The sequence below is a fragment of the Lindgomyces ingoldianus genome (genome assembly GCF_010093535.1).
Source record: "Lindgomyces ingoldianus strain ATCC 200398 unplaced genomic scaffold BDR25scaffold_26, whole genome shotgun sequence".
Classification (NCBI taxonomy): domain Eukaryota; kingdom Fungi; phylum Ascomycota; class Dothideomycetes; order Pleosporales; family Lindgomycetaceae; genus Lindgomyces; species Lindgomyces ingoldianus.
In genome coordinates this window covers 692,734-708,901 of record NW_022985187.1, presented here as the reverse complement: position 1 = coordinate 708,901, position 16,168 = coordinate 692,734, and the positions used below count along the sequence as shown (strand labels likewise).

General features: G+C 50.0%; 8 protein-coding genes across 8 annotated transcripts; 4 read left to right on the top strand and 4 right to left on the bottom strand.

The window, feature by feature from the left end:
- Positions 1-92: 92 nt before the first annotated feature.
- Positions 93-1,411, top strand: BDR25DRAFT_357933 (uncharacterized protein; the record flags this gene model as incomplete). Its single annotated transcript, XM_033695869.1, has 13 exons — positions 93-117; positions 144-188; positions 252-280; positions 392-455; positions 494-531; positions 583-696; positions 753-778; positions 838-885; positions 917-1,052; positions 1,119-1,125; positions 1,157-1,290; positions 1,341-1,365; positions 1,389-1,411. 13 exons carry the CDS (start codon positions 93-95, stop codon positions 1,409-1,411), a joined length of 714 nt encoding a protein of 237 aa, XP_033545030.1.
- A 3,329-nt stretch (positions 1,412-4,740) lies between these two features.
- On the bottom strand, positions 4,741-4,968 carry BDR25DRAFT_232635 (uncharacterized protein; the record flags this gene model as incomplete). The annotated part of the gene is made up of 1 exon (XM_033685415.1): positions 4,741-4,968. One exon carries the CDS (start codon positions 4,966-4,968, stop codon positions 4,741-4,743), a length of 228 nt encoding a protein of 75 aa, XP_033545029.1.
- A 348-nt stretch (positions 4,969-5,316) lies between these two features.
- On the top strand, positions 5,317-6,296 carry BDR25DRAFT_290863 (uncharacterized protein; the record flags this gene model as incomplete). Its single annotated transcript, XM_033688548.1, has 2 exons — positions 5,317-5,470; positions 5,525-6,296. The coding sequence occupies 2 exons, from the start codon at positions 5,317-5,319 to the stop codon at positions 6,202-6,204; spliced, it is 834 nt and encodes a 277-aa protein (XP_033545028.1). The 3' UTR covers positions 6,205-6,296.
- Positions 6,197-8,039, bottom strand: BDR25DRAFT_305177 (uncharacterized protein). Its single transcript, XM_033690359.1, has 5 exons — positions 7,954-8,039; positions 7,802-7,903; positions 7,741-7,746; positions 6,731-7,690; positions 6,197-6,674 (listed from the first exon to the last, which is right to left on the bottom strand). Exons 1-5 carry the CDS (start codon positions 8,010-8,012, stop codon positions 6,482-6,484), a joined length of 1,320 nt encoding a protein of 439 aa, XP_033545027.1. The 5' UTR covers positions 8,013-8,039; the 3' UTR covers positions 6,197-6,481.
- A 154-nt stretch (positions 8,040-8,193) lies between these two features.
- BDR25DRAFT_290857 (uncharacterized protein) lies at positions 8,194-11,289 on the top strand. The gene is made up of 4 exons (XM_033688547.1): positions 8,194-9,040; positions 9,088-9,438; positions 9,487-9,573; positions 9,617-11,289. Exons 1-4 carry the CDS (start codon positions 8,230-8,232, stop codon positions 11,269-11,271), a joined length of 2,904 nt encoding a protein of 967 aa, XP_033545026.1. The 5' UTR covers positions 8,194-8,229; the 3' UTR covers positions 11,272-11,289.
- A 204-nt stretch (positions 11,290-11,493) lies between these two features.
- On the bottom strand, positions 11,494-12,916 carry BDR25DRAFT_316310 (WLM-domain-containing protein; the record flags this gene model as incomplete). Its single annotated transcript, XM_033691590.1, has 2 exons — positions 11,494-12,689; positions 12,739-12,916. The coding sequence occupies 2 exons, from the start codon at positions 12,914-12,916 to the stop codon at positions 11,494-11,496; spliced, it is 1,374 nt and encodes a 457-aa protein (XP_033545025.1).
- Positions 12,917-13,450: 534 nt separating this feature from the next.
- BDR25DRAFT_290853 (DUF1776-domain-containing protein) lies at positions 13,451-15,457 on the top strand. The gene is made up of 2 exons (XM_033688546.1): positions 13,451-13,688; positions 13,873-15,457. The coding sequence occupies exons 1-2, from the start codon at positions 13,656-13,658 to the stop codon at positions 15,181-15,183; spliced, it is 1,344 nt and encodes a 447-aa protein (XP_033545024.1). The 5' UTR covers positions 13,451-13,655; the 3' UTR covers positions 15,184-15,457.
- BDR25DRAFT_58384 (uncharacterized protein) lies at positions 15,284-15,656 on the bottom strand. The gene has a single exon (XM_033698782.1). The coding sequence runs from the start codon at positions 15,588-15,590 to the stop codon at positions 15,384-15,386; it is 207 nt and encodes a 68-aa protein (XP_033545023.1). The 5' UTR covers positions 15,591-15,656; the 3' UTR covers positions 15,284-15,383.
- Between the last annotated feature and the right edge of the window lie 512 nt (positions 15,657-16,168).

Here is a 16,168-nt window from a genome sequence, read left to right as displayed (position 1 = left end):
TGGACCGTCATTCAAGGCACCGTGAACGTGCTTCTTTTTCCAACATGTTGGTCTTGGTTTGGGCTAACAAAATAAGCTTTAAGTGTTCAGGGATGTTTTTGCACATGCTGCATGTTGGTCCAGTCTTTGACATCTCATTCCAGTCTCCTTGACTCTTATAATCGCGCCAGATCCAAAACCACGACTTAGTTGAGAATATATTTTACTATCACAGCTATCTAATCAAGAACCCAGATTCATCGTTGCTACAGAATGTGCCTTGCTCAACAAACCGCCTGCAGTCTCGGCAGCTGACCTCTATCTTAGGACTGAAACATAAAAAAGCAATACTATACAACACTTGTAAAGGCTTGAAGAATGCAACGTCCTAAAACACGTCTTCATTTCTTAGTCCTACTTGTCCTTCACAATTTATCGGGCCATAGGTCCATTGACTTCATTTAACTCCGCAGGTGGTGAATTGATCGCATTTAGGAACCTATTCCCGACTTAGTCAGCAAGCGAGCCTCTACGATTCACTCACTCGAGCTAGTGTCCGCATTCTCCTAGGCGTAGGCTAGTATCTTGATTGCCCCTCCGAAGTGTGTGTTAATAACATCCTCGATCTCAGCATCAGACATATCATCAGCATGTATGACATCTCTTTCAGCGTCTTCAACCTCATCTCAAGGGCCTGGTAGTTGTGAATTGGCCTTGGTCTCGATTATACGTTTAGCGTATAATATCCGGTAGTGCTGCACCAACCAAGCCAGCAACCGATTCTTCGCATCATCACCCAGTGAATTTCAGAATTGCTTAACAGGTCTGCTAATTGTAGCACGAAACTTTTACCAATAGTCTGATCTTTGGGCACTTTCACTGCTATTATGTTCTTGGCTTCCGAATGTCTCTCCGTTCAATCCCTTGAAATACTGAGTGCTGTCTTGAACCCCCGGATTGTAAGTGGTGTCGACGTCCTGCCGCAATGTTCCGCCCCTCACCTTGAGCTAATGGCGATAGCCAGCGTACTAATTGACCCTTCATTAAATTCATCAACGAGGCTAAATATAGTGGTCACTTCTTTGCTAGTATATTTGGAGTCAAGAGCAGAAACTTAAAGTGTGATTCTAGGTTTCGAGGATACAGGTGAGATAACTACGCTTACTAACGCTAGAAGTTGGGTTTGGGAGTCGTTGTCTTGGGAGTCCTAGTGGCTCAGTGTTGGTAGTTGTTCAGTACCCTCACATCCCGTTTGAGGGGTGGATGGAGGCGCCGACACCGGGTAAGAAGGCATTTTCTCCCATTTTTTACGTGAGGAATTTATGCGTTTAATTCTTCAACCGTAGGTTGGTCATGAACAGGTTCGAATGTTTCCAGAACCATGGCGTCCCCGACTCCTGGATCGATAGCTTTCATGGCTTCAAGATCATAAAGTCTCTCTGCCCCCAATAGATTGGAGATTAATGTGGGATCTCGCTATTGATTGAGACTAGCTTCGCTGCCTTTATTGTTTCTGTGTTTCCTATGTCGTCGGCGCCGTCTCCATACTCTGGTTTCAAGTGAATGGCTTCGGCCCCGGGCACTTCCAACTTGTCACCTCCAGCTAGTACTTCCAAGTCTTCCTTCGTATTAGATGCCAATTTGCCTAGCTCGCCTTGCTCGTTGATAACATTAGAAGTGAGAGCCCGTCAACGGGACGCCTGGATCTGATCCAAACTGGACAATGCTCCATTCTTAGCCGCCGTCTCATCCGTATTCTACGACAAAGCGTATCCAGAAACCTTTTCCCAAACTCTTAGACTTTTGATTATCTAATATACTTCTGTGAATGCCTCAGGATTGCTCGCTATAAAAATCTTCCAGCTCTCCCGTGTGCCCAAGCCCTCGACCTTTGGATATGCTATGTCGTATCCTATTTTGAAGTTACCGCCAACGTAACCTCCACAAAACGTTGTATTGAAGACGTTAGTGTGGTTGAAGAACTTGCCACCAAATGATTAAGAACAAGGTCTTGAGAATGATGCGCTAGAGCGGTTCTAGGTACGACGACTAGAGGAAGGGCTTCAAGAATGTTGGGGGGAAGAAGCGGAGAACGAGTATGGTGCAAGCGCCGAGGGGATAAACCATATTTTGATTGATTCATCAGCCCATTCCGTTTCGTAGAATCTGCCGCTATTTTTATTAAAGCCTTTGCCGTAATTATAGTCTTCGGTGAAGTCTAAGTCACAACCTTTGTTTCCGCCATGCTCGGTATTGTGGTTCATGCCTTTCCACCCGGCGGTCTGATTGACAGGGCTGTCAGCCAGGCATTCGTCAGTGATATGGAGAGCGGCTCTGCTGCGGGTTGCGTCGTTGATCAGCGATTCCAACGAACCGTAGTACTGTGCGATTGGGCTATTCCGATACTTGTACGCGTAAGATTTTGCGTACGTTCGTACGGCAGGGAGGATAAGAGGCAGGTGTATGTGTCGTAGTTGCTACGGCTCACGTGGCCGGTACAAGTAGTACAATTCAATTGAAATACGCCGTACTCTAGTCGAAACATCTTAGATACTTACAGGCCTCATCTAATTGATCAGGTACGTCTGTTGTCTGCTTTGTGCAGTCTCTTACCTAGGCTGCAGAAGTTAAGAGCCCTCAACACTGCGTCTCTTGCCTCATCCTGCTGTAGTACGTTGTCTATAGCTGAAGACTAATCGCGGCAGGGCAAGATAATCCACCTCTAGCTCTACTCGCCAGAGCCCTCCTATCCCCCCAGAACCGCTATGCAAACTAAAAGGGTAATACGACCGGTGCTATGTACCTTACCTATGGCATCATTAAATGTACGGTGCAGCTCACAAACTGAGTACGTTCGTACTAAACATGTGACCGGTATGGCTCACTTTGTATAGACAGTAGTACGCCCCGTTGGAAGCCCTCTCGTTGATGCTTTCCATGATATCTGTATTTGGCCAGAGTCCTCAATCTCCCCATCCCGATCCATGCAACGGAGACTTTAAGATTCAAGAAAACCTAGAGCGCATAGCAATTTTCCCGTTGGTGGTCAATCTTGAACGGCGTGTTTAACGTAGCGTACTACGCTACGGATTTTATGTGGACTACTTACGTACAGAGACTAGGAAAAAACAGCACGGGGCGTAGTCACAGTATGGCGCCAAGGGTGAATTACGGGTTATACTCGTCAATCATCACTTGGCGATTCGAGAGCTAAAACACGATCTAAAAAGCCACTAATTTGGAAAACTCAACACCCAGAAAAGTTGCGATAGTGAGCTTTGTATGGCCATCGAAAGCCTCACCCGTTGAGGTTTAAAATACGGCCAAATTTGAGTCAACTACTGTTACATCAGCTCTGAAATTCTACTAAGCTACTTACGGGGCCCCGGCATTACGACGCCGTAAACTACTGAGCGTACTACGGCCCATTCAACACGCTAATCTCGAAGCCCAGTGGTCCAGAATGTTGGCCATGCCCCGCAACCAGCTGGTATGTGTGTGTGAGGTCTAAGACAACCAATCCTTCAGCGAATGTCGTTTTTAATTCCGAGCCTAACACTCCGGCCGCGTTAACCGATGGCCAGGTAGATGTTCGTATGGTAGACGTCGAGATAAGCATCATCAGAGGTGTTATTAACCAACCCTGTTGAAGCTGCCATGGAGTAGAGGACGTATTTCACGAAACCTACAGGAGGGTCTGGGTCCCGTGGAGCTCCTTAGCATGACATAGTCTTGGTGGGGAGGGTAGGAACCGAAATATGAAGAAATTGAACGCATCGAAGAAATTCTCGGGAGTGCAGTGCTGGGTGAGCTGGTACCACGGGGGGAAAGCATTTAGCAGTAGTAAGACCACTGCCCACGATATGAGACAGAATATCACGAGCGGTGCTGTGTCGCACCAAGAATAGAATATGAGAGCGAGGTAGATAGCGGACTCAGTCGTGGATCATGTCTAATTAAAGGCATTCGCACATTTCTGAGACACTGGGGGATTGGGAAGATTGGGGGATACGTTGAGTGCCATGGGGGAGATGGGCAACGCCAGTTCGAAAGGACTTGAGCTGTGTGGTATCTAAAGTCGTTCCCATTTGTGTGTACCAAGAATTGCAGAACCCAGGTTGCAGTCAGAAAAATTGAGGAATATTAGGCGCAATAGAAACCTACACCTCCCATGCAACAGTAAATGTTAAACGTGTAAGATTATCGTGACAAAGAGCCTATGACTCTGAGTGTGGGTGGGATCCAGAATAAACCGCTACACAACCGATGCATCCTAGCCAAACCCTAGCTTCTACCTGAGCCAAGGTTAGCCTGGATGGACAAAGCAAGACTGTGAGACCGCAAGAGCTTACTAGACTCCAAAGAGAAATCCAAACAGCCCAAGTGCCTAGTTGAGATTCGGGGCAGAGGGTGAAGCGTCATCTTAAGTATCCGAAACATTGGCCCATTCATTCTCGTCCATAATACCAGGCTTGAAGGACACATTAGAGAACTCACCCGAGCCGTCAGATTTGACCAAGTCATCCGTAAGGGAAGAATTGGTGGGAGAGACAAGGGAGAAATCATCTGAGCCATCAGACTGGTTTGATTGATCCGGAACGCAAGCTTTGATCGAAGAGACGATAGAGAATTGACCCGTAGCACCAGACTCTATCGAGATAGTTGAAACGAAATATGTGGCCGAAGTAATCGATAATTCGTCAGAGATACGACGAGATCTTACTGCAGTAAACCAATTCTCTTGAAGAACCATGGAGAGAGCTAGTTACCCGTCCCCATGATCCGGTCCTTCTTGCTCTTGCCATTCGCAGACAGGTTTACGCCATTCTTTGACTTCTTTTCTTTGACATTTTGAGAGCTGGTGGCCGATGGGGACGAGACCTGCTGCTGAGCCTGTTGCTTCTCCCACAGTTTGCGCTGACGGTTGGCCTCGAACTGCTCGACATCCGCAGCCGTGAGGGTGATAGTGGTCGGGGCGCGACGCAGCATACTGAGCGTGGAACGTTGGCTGACACCTTAGAATAATATTGAGAAATTGACGGTGGAATGTAGGTAGTAGTGAGTATGCGACGAATGTGGATGAATATGGAGTGGGTGTTGTGGTGTTTATTTACAGACGCGATGGGACAACACGGCGCCGATGAGAAAGTTTAAGAGGAGCTAGATCTTAAAGAAAACAAAATATCAGACGATAAGCAAATCACAGTTGGAGTGAGAGGATGACGGTGAATGATTGTTCACGTGGACGCGCACGGTTAAAACAAGACCCAAGTCGCGCCAAGCCTCGAGAGATCAGATCGAAAGTTTGGCGAGGGAGCTTCAACTTGAGCGACAACTATGTATCAACGACACATGTGCCCCTCAATAGGCGCGATACGGCGTCCATTGACACGAGGTGTAACAGCCATAGCAAATTGCACTGCCCACCACTTTCATGCCTCCGCGCGAGGGCTTGAAGGAGGCTGTTCAAGCGACTCCCCAGCTTCACCTAGTAGGGACATTAAATCACCTCGAAAATGAACACTGTCTAATGATTCCTGCCCAGATGCCTCAGCGCCCCGCGAGACTCGCCGAACACGGTCGGCTAATGCCTTTCGACAAGTCACCGACCTTTCACGCCGAGGAGGTCTCGCAGCAGGCATTTTCCCCAGCGGACAGCCCGTTGACGATGCTTCCAACCCATCTACGGAGGGCGCAGAAGACTCTTCATCCTCTAGCAGACCCCTAATTCGAAAACAATACGTTGCAGGCTCACCGCCGCTGGTCCGCAAAGAGTTTGGTTCTGGTCCACCGCCTGGTACAATGGTTCGCGCACCTTCAACCCTCCGCATCACCCGCAATGCGGTCGGTACGAACCCTCCTGGGCCTAATCTTCGCGCCCGGCAAGGCTCCAGATCAAGTGAGGGTCGAACCGTAGGCCGTGGGAATGAGTCGGGCCCAAAAATGCGGCAAAGAAATCAGGATGGATCCTCATCCGGGCGGGTTGAAGAGCAGGATGACAAACTTGAGGACACACTATCGAATGGGATGGTGCAGCATTTACTGAGGTTGCAGAGGCAAGAGTGGGACAGGGTGCCCTATCATCCCATATACACAAAGGGCAGTACTGCGGTGACAGAGCTCGTACAATCCTCGAAGGAGCTATTCAAGGGAGAGGCACCGAAGAAGAAGAAACCCGGAAGACTGGAATACACTATAGGTATACAAAATATGCACGGGGTATGAGATTACTAGCATTATGAACAGCACTAGACTTGTAGCATATGCGCACGTTCAATCTGTAACAAGAACGTCCATGTCACCCCATTCGCAAACCGGGTAATGGGTCATGGATTGTATTCTGGTCGCTTAGACGTGAGTGCCACCTATGACCTGCCTTTCCAATGATTGCGCTCTGCACTATCCTTCAAAATGCCTTCATATGACCCAAGCACAGTGACGCCGAGAGAATGCTGGTCTTCTTTCCACTTACCACCATCTCATACACGCAGACCGACGTCACCTAGTCCTTGAATATGAGCTTGTACTTGAACTGAAGAGGGAATGCCGGATCTGTGATAGCTACTTCCTCGCCATTTTCAACAAGCTCGTAGATCTTCTTGGAGAGATTCGGTTGCGTCTGTTGCCGTAGATCCGGGGGAAACTGATAGTACAAGGACTTCTCCTCAGTCCGAATTGTTGGTTTCTTGAGTTGACTAGAAAGAACATCAGCAGGTTCATGCAATAGCAAGGGCACCGGGGTTTAACGAACGATTCTGGCCGCTCTGCTAGGCTGTCTAAGAACTCCTGCAAGGTGAAGTTCGAATCAATCTGCAGTGGCCGTGCAATGCTATCGTCGCCGCAAACCGGGCAGTCCGACTTCTTCATGTGCTGAAATGTATATGTATATATGCTCTCATCGCCCGTATACATCATATAGTTGTCTGTTTCTGGGAAACCTAGGAATGGGTTGGTGTTCGTGGCGAGCTTGAAAGCCTCATTGCAGCAGCTGGCAGCAACGATGGCATTGGTAGATGCGATGGCTGGAATAATATTTTTGACGACACCTTGAGTCATTGAGTAAGTGACGCCTGGAATATTGAATTCCTGAGCGCGCTTGAGTGCTTTCTGATAGAGCCAGGTAATGTGCTCTGGGTCATCGTTGTCCAAGGTAATGTCCTTACGTTCCTCTTCCCAAGCGATGATGTGAGCCCATTCGATGCAATGTTGTGGCTGTCGGGGGATAGTTGCAAGCGTACACAGAGGAACCGCAGCACGGGGGGCGTGCATGTCTAGCTGACACTCAATGCAGCTGGTCATAGTTGGAAAGATAACCCTCGCTTGACCCTTAAATCCCTCTGTCCCCCCATCGATCAATGGTTTCATTGAATCCGGGTTCTGTTCGTCGACCATACCAACAAGAGTAGCATTAATCCAACGCCGAGCTTCGATGCTGTCAAGACCGCACACGATTATGGCAAACTGCATGTAGTACTCTTCATCCTTATCTTGGATCTTTCCGCAATAAGGCGTAATTTTGGCGCCTTTAACTCGTTTCTCGACGAAATTGGCGGCAACCTCGGCCTTGTACTTTCCTACATCAGCTTGGCGGAATAGGAACTGCCGGTTCAAGTTCGATACGTCGATGGTGTCCATGTCAATTACGTGAATATCTTGAAAACCAGAGAGCGCAAGGCTTTTAAGAATCTCACATCCTAATCCACCTGCACCGCTGCACTAAGTTAGTTCGATTAGATTTCAGGTGTCACTGTCGAGGCTCACATGACACTAGGGTCTGTTAGCTAGGCATGGACAATATTTCCCTAATTAGAAGCAAACATACAGTATCTTCGCTCTCGATAAACCCTCGATAGCCGCCTCCCCATGCTCCCAATCTGGGTCTGTGAAAGGACCAAGTCGGTTGAGGATGTTGTCCAGGTACTTCCTTCGGCGCACAGTTAGTCTTCCAAACGCCTAAGAGAGGTCCGAATTTACCATCGCGTCCGTTGGCCATCCGAGCCATTTGGAAGACTCGCTGCTGGGGCCTCGTCCATGTTTGAATGGTTGTGGAAGGAGTCCTGTTGCAGAACTTAAGTGTGACAACCCGAGTAGGCAGCTACAGAGACCCACAACACGACGCCAAGACGCTAGCCTATCGATAAGGCATCAGCTTTGCGAAACCATTCACTTGCCATTATTCAGTATTTCTGCCCACTCTCACTCAGATTAGGAGCTTTGGAACTGGCAGACTCTGAATATGGAATCGGCACCATGGGCGATTTCCTCACTCCCATCTCCACTACCACGGTAAAACGACCTAAGGAGCCCGAATCTTGGAATAGCCGGTCGCCTCACAGCTGTAGTACAGCCATCGAAGTTCCAACTTTAGAGTCACCAGAAGAAGCTTATAAACTTCTGAAGGATCAACCAAGCCTAGACGCTGTGGGCCAAATCCTTAGATACTTTGCGGTTGAATCATCTAAAAGAGCTGGATTTAGTTTAATCACCCCTGGTCCTCTTCAAGCACAGATTGTCGACACCTTGGTCACGACTACCATTCCAGACTATTGGCGTATTTTCAAGGACAACAACAGGAATTTGAAGCAGCTAGTCAAGTGCTTGCAGAATCCTAGCGGTCTTGGTGCAATCTTAAATCGATTTCGCCATTTGATTGATGATTGTCGGAAGAGGAAACCCGTTGATCAGACGCGAGATGCGTCTGTACACATAGAAGATTTACTTGATGCTCTTGGAGAGATTTTAAACGGAGACCGAACCTCGAGTCAGATATGGGATGACATCCAAGCCCATGCACAAAATCCAATCCAGAAGAGGTTGATGTGGAGGGAGTATGTTGCACAGACTACTTCAGGAAGACTGCTGTCAACTGCAGCACAAGCAGAAGATATTTTGAAAGAGAGGGGAATATCACGAAAAGAATCGTGGCTAGCAAACGGTAAAGAGTATGCCTCATGGCTGGGTCGTACCATGGTTACTCTTATGAGAGACAACATTGCTCTTGATGAATCAGTGTCTGCAGTTGTGGACATTTGTGGAAAAGCTCTGACATTGGGGTACACTGGTTTGTCTCCTAAATGGTCCGTAATTTATTGAGTGCTGACCACCTAGATCGTGTTATTGCCTCCATAGTGCTATCCATGGTGAACTCGGAGTCAAGCATGATATTGAAAGAATTCTTGCCAAAGATGAGAGCTCACGAGCAACGCCAGTACCTCAACTCCGCGATTTCCTTCCTAGCCAAACATTACTTGGCATCTATCATCGATAGTCGAGAAGATAGTCCCCTGAAACCTTCACCAGCCATCTCTGCTGCGGCTGCCATTGTACACGAGCTCATCAAGGGCAACGAGGCCCTGGAAGACCACACCGTTTTACTGCTCACCAGCTCTGCACTACCTGTTCTAGATGATTCCCTTGCCGCCCGTAGAAGCGTGATTGCCGCATTAGCCCAGAATGAAGGTAAATACGCCCCCGGTTTCTCTACTTATCTGAGCTGAAAACGATTAGAAAAACTTCAAAATGCTTTGGAGAAGAGTCTCAAACTATTTGGAGATACTTTCTATATTAAGCATACTCCCGTATTGCAGCAGGAAGGTTAGTACTCTCATATTCCCCTTAGTCTTGACTAACTAAGTAGCCCTTGCTCAAACCCTTGCTATCTCGTGCGGCTATGTCCAACGATCTGTACCAATGTTTCTAACAATGACGGCAAAATCAAGTTACCACGTAGCAGGAATGTCAAACCGGATCGGAGCATCTTCGCCCCGAGCTCGCTATTTAGGAATGGCAGTTGGTACCGCTATCTCCCGAATCGTTGACAAGCCGGAGTTGCAACTCAAGTTTGATTTAGAAGGCAACGAGGCTGTTGAAGCTAAATGGTACCAGCGGCTCACTCAAGTCGATGACCGCATTGGCTCGATCAAAGATCTCAAAGCTCGAGAATTGATGTCAGCACCTAGAGAAAAGAGCCCTGACCAGAGGAAATATCTTTCGAGTACCGAAGGCACCGTCAAAGCATCTGATAAGCCCACCATCACAGAGATTAATGGTCCACGTATAGTTGAAATCCTCTCCGACCCAGAAGACGAAGACGACGATCTCATACCCTATGCGAAGCCTGATTCAGATCCTGAAGATGACGGAGACGACCCAGAAATGCTGGACCGGAAAAAACTCACGGCTCCGGCCTACATTCGCGATCTAATGGCTGGTCTTCGTGATCAAGAGAACTACGACCGCCATCAGCTTGCGCTTTCCACAGCAGCGTCCCTAATCCGGCGCAAAACGAACTTCGGCAGTGAGGTCACCGACCACGTTGAAGAACTTGCCTCTGTTATGACTGGATTGAACGATACCTTTGATTTTCCTGAATTTAACGAAGAGCGCCAACGGGCTCTTATCGCCATTCTCCTCGCCAAACCAGGGCCCATGGCACAATGGTTCGCTCGTTCTTTCTTCTCCGGTGACTACTCTCTCTCTCAACGCATCGCCATACTCACAACCCTCGGTCTGAGTGCCCGCGAACTAGCTGGTCGCAAAGACTCTTCCACTGAAGACCTTGTCCCCGCAACTCCATCCTTCCCCAGCAAAACACTCCCGCCACACCTCCACAATATATACGCCCTCGATTCAGACCCTGTAGCCCAAATTACAGAAGGGCTCGCAAAGCAGATCCTATCTCCAATAGCCGCTAGCGCCGCAGACCATCTCACCGGCCCCAACATCCTCAAGGTTCGAACCTTCTCTTCACGCATGGAAGTGGAGAAGCGGCGGAAGAAACCGATACCCAATGCACTGGCGCAAATTGTGGCCGATAATTTCTTTTTCCCGCTTACAGGGCGTTGGTGGATGAACACGCATTCCTCACAAGCTCATAGAAGTGATCTCTACACGTCTCCTCACCTACTCCCTCCGTATCTGCATACCCTGGCGATTCTAATGAATACGGCTGGTCCAAATACGCTTGCGCTTCCGCAGATGACGCGCGAGTTTTGGGAGTTGCTGCTTTCTGTAAGAGGATTTGCTTTGGGGGATAAGACTGTGTTGGGGGCCCTGCTGTTTGCGTTCTTGATGCTGCTAGAGACAAATGAGAATAAAGAGAGATTAGCAACAGAGCAGGCAAAGGAATTGGTGGAGACGCAGGAGTGGGTGAGGCAAGTATTCGAAGGACTGGGAGCGGGGAGTGAGGAGGATGAGAAAGTGAGAGTGTTGGCAGCCGGGGTGGTGATCAGGTGCCAAGAGGTGGTGGATAAGTATCAGAGGAGAATGGTTGGGAGTATGATGAACTATTAAGTCATTTTTGTAGTGGCCTCAGTATCGTGTGAAGCACTATAGCAAATTCATTAACCTACATGCCAAGCCATTTCTCTAATAAGGTATCTATCTTACCGAGCGGATTATGAAATGCAGGTATGTGTGAAGCGCCAATGCCTTCGCTATCTATGGGTCGTGCTCGCACCCTCTAGTAAGCCCCTCTCCAAGTCATAACATCATGAAAGTACTCTCTTCCTTGCCTTATGACTCCGCCTTCATAGTCCCACACAGCGAGCACGTCCACCACTGATTCTCCATGAATGTTCCACAATTCAAACAATTCCAGCCTATTCTCCCTTTTGCAGGCTCAAAAGGAGTTGCAGCTGGGCCTCTTAGCGCGGACGCAGGTGGTGGTGCAGGCAAGGTAGGCGGTAGATTTGCTGGTCCGTAACGCTTATTTCGTGGAATGGGCTGGGGAGGTTGCTCTAAGCCGCATGCTTCACATGAGAGGAATTCGAGCGAGTTAAAGAGTGTGCATTGTGGGCAAGCCCATTTTGTGGGATCGGTGGATACTGGAGCGGGGGATTCTTCTGGTGGATCCGGTAGAATTTTGTCACGGTAGTTTGCTTCTTCGGATATTGGGTGTGATTCGGGCGGGATGGGGGCCTTGGGTTTCGGCTTCGAAGAGTTACCCATGACCAAGCGGGACAGTGGTCGTCCTTGAGAATTGAGTGGCGGGTCTCTTGGGGAGGAGGGCGTGGGTTTTGACGGGGGAAGGAGGCCAGGCGATGAGGTTCGTGATGGAGGATTGCTGTCGAACTGGAGACCATTCTCACGATCCCATGCTAAGCCCCCTCCTCCGTTTGGAGCGCACAGCTGTTCTAATTTTTGAATTTCCTCCTCTTCCATGAGCTCCTGCAGCGCTCGTGCAATGGCAGCATCGTTGGCATCGTCCTCCCCAGCCTTGGTCCGGAAACCTCCCCTCTCAGCCTGGTTCACCAATTTCCCAGCTTGGTCACTTCCACTCGCACATCCCTTCGTGATGCTGTTCCTCCTCGTTGCCGCATCTGCGATAATCTTTCGCATATCAACTCCTCGGGTGACTGACGTTCCGCCTAACCGACGCCCAGCCGAGCTCGCATTTGTGGTGGCTTTCCGCTTTTCGGCAGCGAGTCGAGCTTGTCTTCGCATTTCATCGAGAGGTATACGCTTGCCACCAAGCTTATGGCCTGGTGAGAGGAAGCCTTCGCCGGTATATCCTTTAGAGACGAGGGACTGGTGTTCTTCACGGAGTTCGTTCCAGAGGTTGTTGAAATTATGGTCGTGGGGCCCCCATACTATATGTGAGAGTTCGTGTAGTAGGGTATCAGTAACTTGCTCCATAGGTAGAAATTGTCGTGAATCGTGATGGTAGCGTAACCGAATAAGGATTCTCTCTGTTCGGTTGATGTTCAGGCCTACAGATATCTTAGTACCGCCTGTCAAACGCTTGCAGATCAGCCTTACCTAGGAGTTGAGGTTCGTCTGGAAGAAACTCTGCAAGAGTGCCAACTTTCCAGCCTCGTTTTCTCATCATAGGTTTGACGAGAGATGCAGCCTTGCGGAGCATAATCAGAGCTTCTTGCTCCCTCGGGAGGTGCTTCAGATGCTCATACGCATCGAAATGCGCATCAATCTCCCTCATGGTGCCTGCTATGGGTGATGATACTTCCTAGTGTTACGGGTCCGTTACTCCTACGTGTGCGTACTTGATAACGTTGATGTTGAACCCTGCTCGCTAAATGTATGGCGTGAAGGACCGGCAGATCGCTATGATTAAAAGATCACTCGAACACCTATGCAGAGACGTGAAGCGGCGCAGAAGGTTGTGGAATCGTAGAAGAAGAGGCAACCCCGGCCACGTAAGCTATGTTCACGCGGTCTCGATGAGCTAAGGCGATATTAGAGGAGCGATCATGAAAGAGAGAATAGTCTCTAGGCGCCGGACTTCGCATCTACGGAACTCTTCTGCAAGGTGGTGAAGGAGGCGCCGCTGCACGTCAGCGGTCTTACAGACTTTGGACGAGACGGAGGTTCCAGGGTCTCGCGGAGATGCGGCATCACGTGTGCGGCGAGGCGCGGTGGTTGTGCCTTATCGGGCGAGGGCGTATGCTGATGCCTGATTATCTGAGAATTCCTTTCGAGGCTTCTCAGCACTTATTCGATGCGCTGTTAAATTCCTGTTGAATGTTTCCATACTAGAGTAAATAGGAATTGAGATGTTGATTTCAGATCAATGGTGAGGTGATCCGATTCCTGTTGCATGTTCTCAGTCAGGTGGCGGATTTAAGCCACTACACAACTTGCAGCTACCCCACTGCGCCGCCCAGGGAGGAGCTCAACACCACGCTCTGTAGCACTATCTACCACCAGCGAGAGTCATAATGACGAGCGACGACCAGCACTTCCTCGATGTGGTAAGTTTGCCTCTGTTTCTTTATCGCGTTGGTTTCTTTTGCTGTGTCTCCTCCAAGGGTTGGCCTCTGGCGGCGAATGCATGACACATGTTCGCATCCCGTTGCAATCTCCTTGAACCCAGCAAAAGTTTAAGAGATTAAATCTCCTTTTATGTTCCTTGATATGTGCTAAAGTACTAGAAAGCTAGCAGAGTATTCGAGCGACATCAGGCATTTTACAGGCAATATATGGGACGCAAGCGACCGACATTTTGCTTCCGTGGCTTCCTACATCAAAAGAAGTGTGCCCGAGAACTGGCTTCCTGAATATGCCCGGCCTGCTCCTCCATCCCCGCCCCCGCTTCCAGCGTCCGCCACATATGTGCACCGCCTGCAAGACTGGGTTTCACGGAACCGGGCGCTAACCGCTGCCATCGCTGCGTTTTTTGGGACAGGTGGATACTTGCTGATGAGGGAGAGGAGGAAGCACACAAGGAAACGGCGGGCACGGAGAGCCAGCAATGGTGCGAGGAGAGAGGTCATTGTGGTGGCTGGCCCGCCGTGCTCTCCCATGACGAAGTCGATATCGCTAGACCTTGAACGCCGTGGGTTCATCGTTTACATTGTCTGCTCGGATGTCGAAGAAGAACAGCAGGTGCACGGCGAATCGAGAGTCGATGTCAGACCGCTGCATTTGGATGTCTCCAATGTACTTGGTACTCAAGAAGCAATGGAGCGCTTCAACAACCTACTATTAAGGCCTCATATCGCATTCTCAGGCGCATCTCCACACAACCTACATTTTGGAGGACTGGTGCTAGTACCCGACCTGGTATTCCCATCTGGCCCCATCGAAACGATTGCTCCAGAGTTGTGGTCGGATGCATTGAATGCAAAAGTGCTCAACACAGTTGCAGTAGCACAAGCGTTCCTACCAACAATTTGCGAGTTCAAAGCGCGCGTCTTGATGCTTACACCAAGTATCGTTGCGTCACTGCGACCGCCGTTTCACAGCGTCGAAACCACGATTGTTAGCGCCCTGGAAGGGTTCACGGCGTCTCTTCGGGGAGAGCTTGGCACGCTAGGAATCGATGTTTGTCAATTCAAACTGGGGACGTTTGATTGCAGTAGTGTGGGAGGGAAACAGCATCTTCAGTCCATCGCCGGTCCAAAGACGAATCTGTGGCCAACGACGGCACGGGCGCTTTATGCAGCCAACTACGTCAACCAGAGTCGCGTGGCTCGCAGCAGAGGGCTCTTCAGCCAGTCAAGCAGCACGGGCAGCTCGTTGCGAGAGCTGCACAACGCCGTTTTTGACGCACTCACGCAGAAGCATCCACGGCGGGTGTGGCGAGTAGGCAGAGGAAGCGTGACCTATGATATCGTAGGAAATTGGGTGCCGGGTGGTTTGGTTGGGATGATGTTAGGAATACAGCGAGTATCCTTGAATGAAGTGGCCGCTCCACAGCTGGAGGACAGTGTGCAGTCATGGGAGAAGGTTGAGACGACAGTTTGATGAGGTGGAATTTCCGAGCCGACTGTCAACTTAGCGGACACAGCCGTTGCCGTTTGGCAGGACACGATTCGAGGCTCGTAAATTGGCAGGAAACGGTCAGGGCAGGGTCAGAGTAGCGTGCATCTTGGCGACTAGAGGTCTGACCGGGTTATTTTTATTTGAGGAGTCGACTGTAAATGCAGCCCACGATGATTCTCCGATCAATGTGAGGTTCTGCAGTATATATATATATATGTACATACGAACAGAAATAGCAGAGAGATTCCACTCATTACGCCTAGAAGCGGGCGAGAACAGTGGTTCGCCGCAGACTGAGGGGGTGCAGCTGTGGTAGTCATGGGCGAAGGGCTTCTGGAGGTGGTGATTTGCGTCGGGCGGCTCCACCAACGAGGCAAGACGTGCATCATCGGGTCACCTGCCTGTGAGTTCTAAAACGGGAACATCAGCCGAGACTTGCCGCTCTGCGACGCCACTTGCTATTGCGAAAGGTGTCGCGGTAGCCTTGGGCGTCCACTCCGGCCGCGCATTCGCTGCTTTTTGAAATGCGGTGGTTTGGTGGTTGTGTGCCTGGTGGAAATGTTTATTCTTCGCGCAAAGGTGCAGCTGATGGCAGCGGGAAAAGCGAAGGGGATGCAGGTCCGGGGCAAGCGGGGGTTGTGATTGGTGAATGGCCCCCTCACACGCAGCTGTAACGGCGTTCCGCGAGCCCTGTCGCCGCCAAGACATCAGGGGAAACCGAAAACGAACAGAGACCTGGGGCAAGAGGAGGCCAGCTCACTGCGCTGCGCTCTCCAGGGCTCCGAGTCTTCCATGCGCACACCTCTCCCTCAGTTTCCCTCTCCCGTCGCTCCTGCGTGTGCGTGTGTGCTCCTGTCCTTCACTTGAGGTTGCCGTTGCCTCATCGGGCGCGCACCTGCCGTTCGTTCACTCTTCAGCACACGACAGCAACAACCAAGCGCGCCTTTGCCACAGCCCCCCCCCCCCC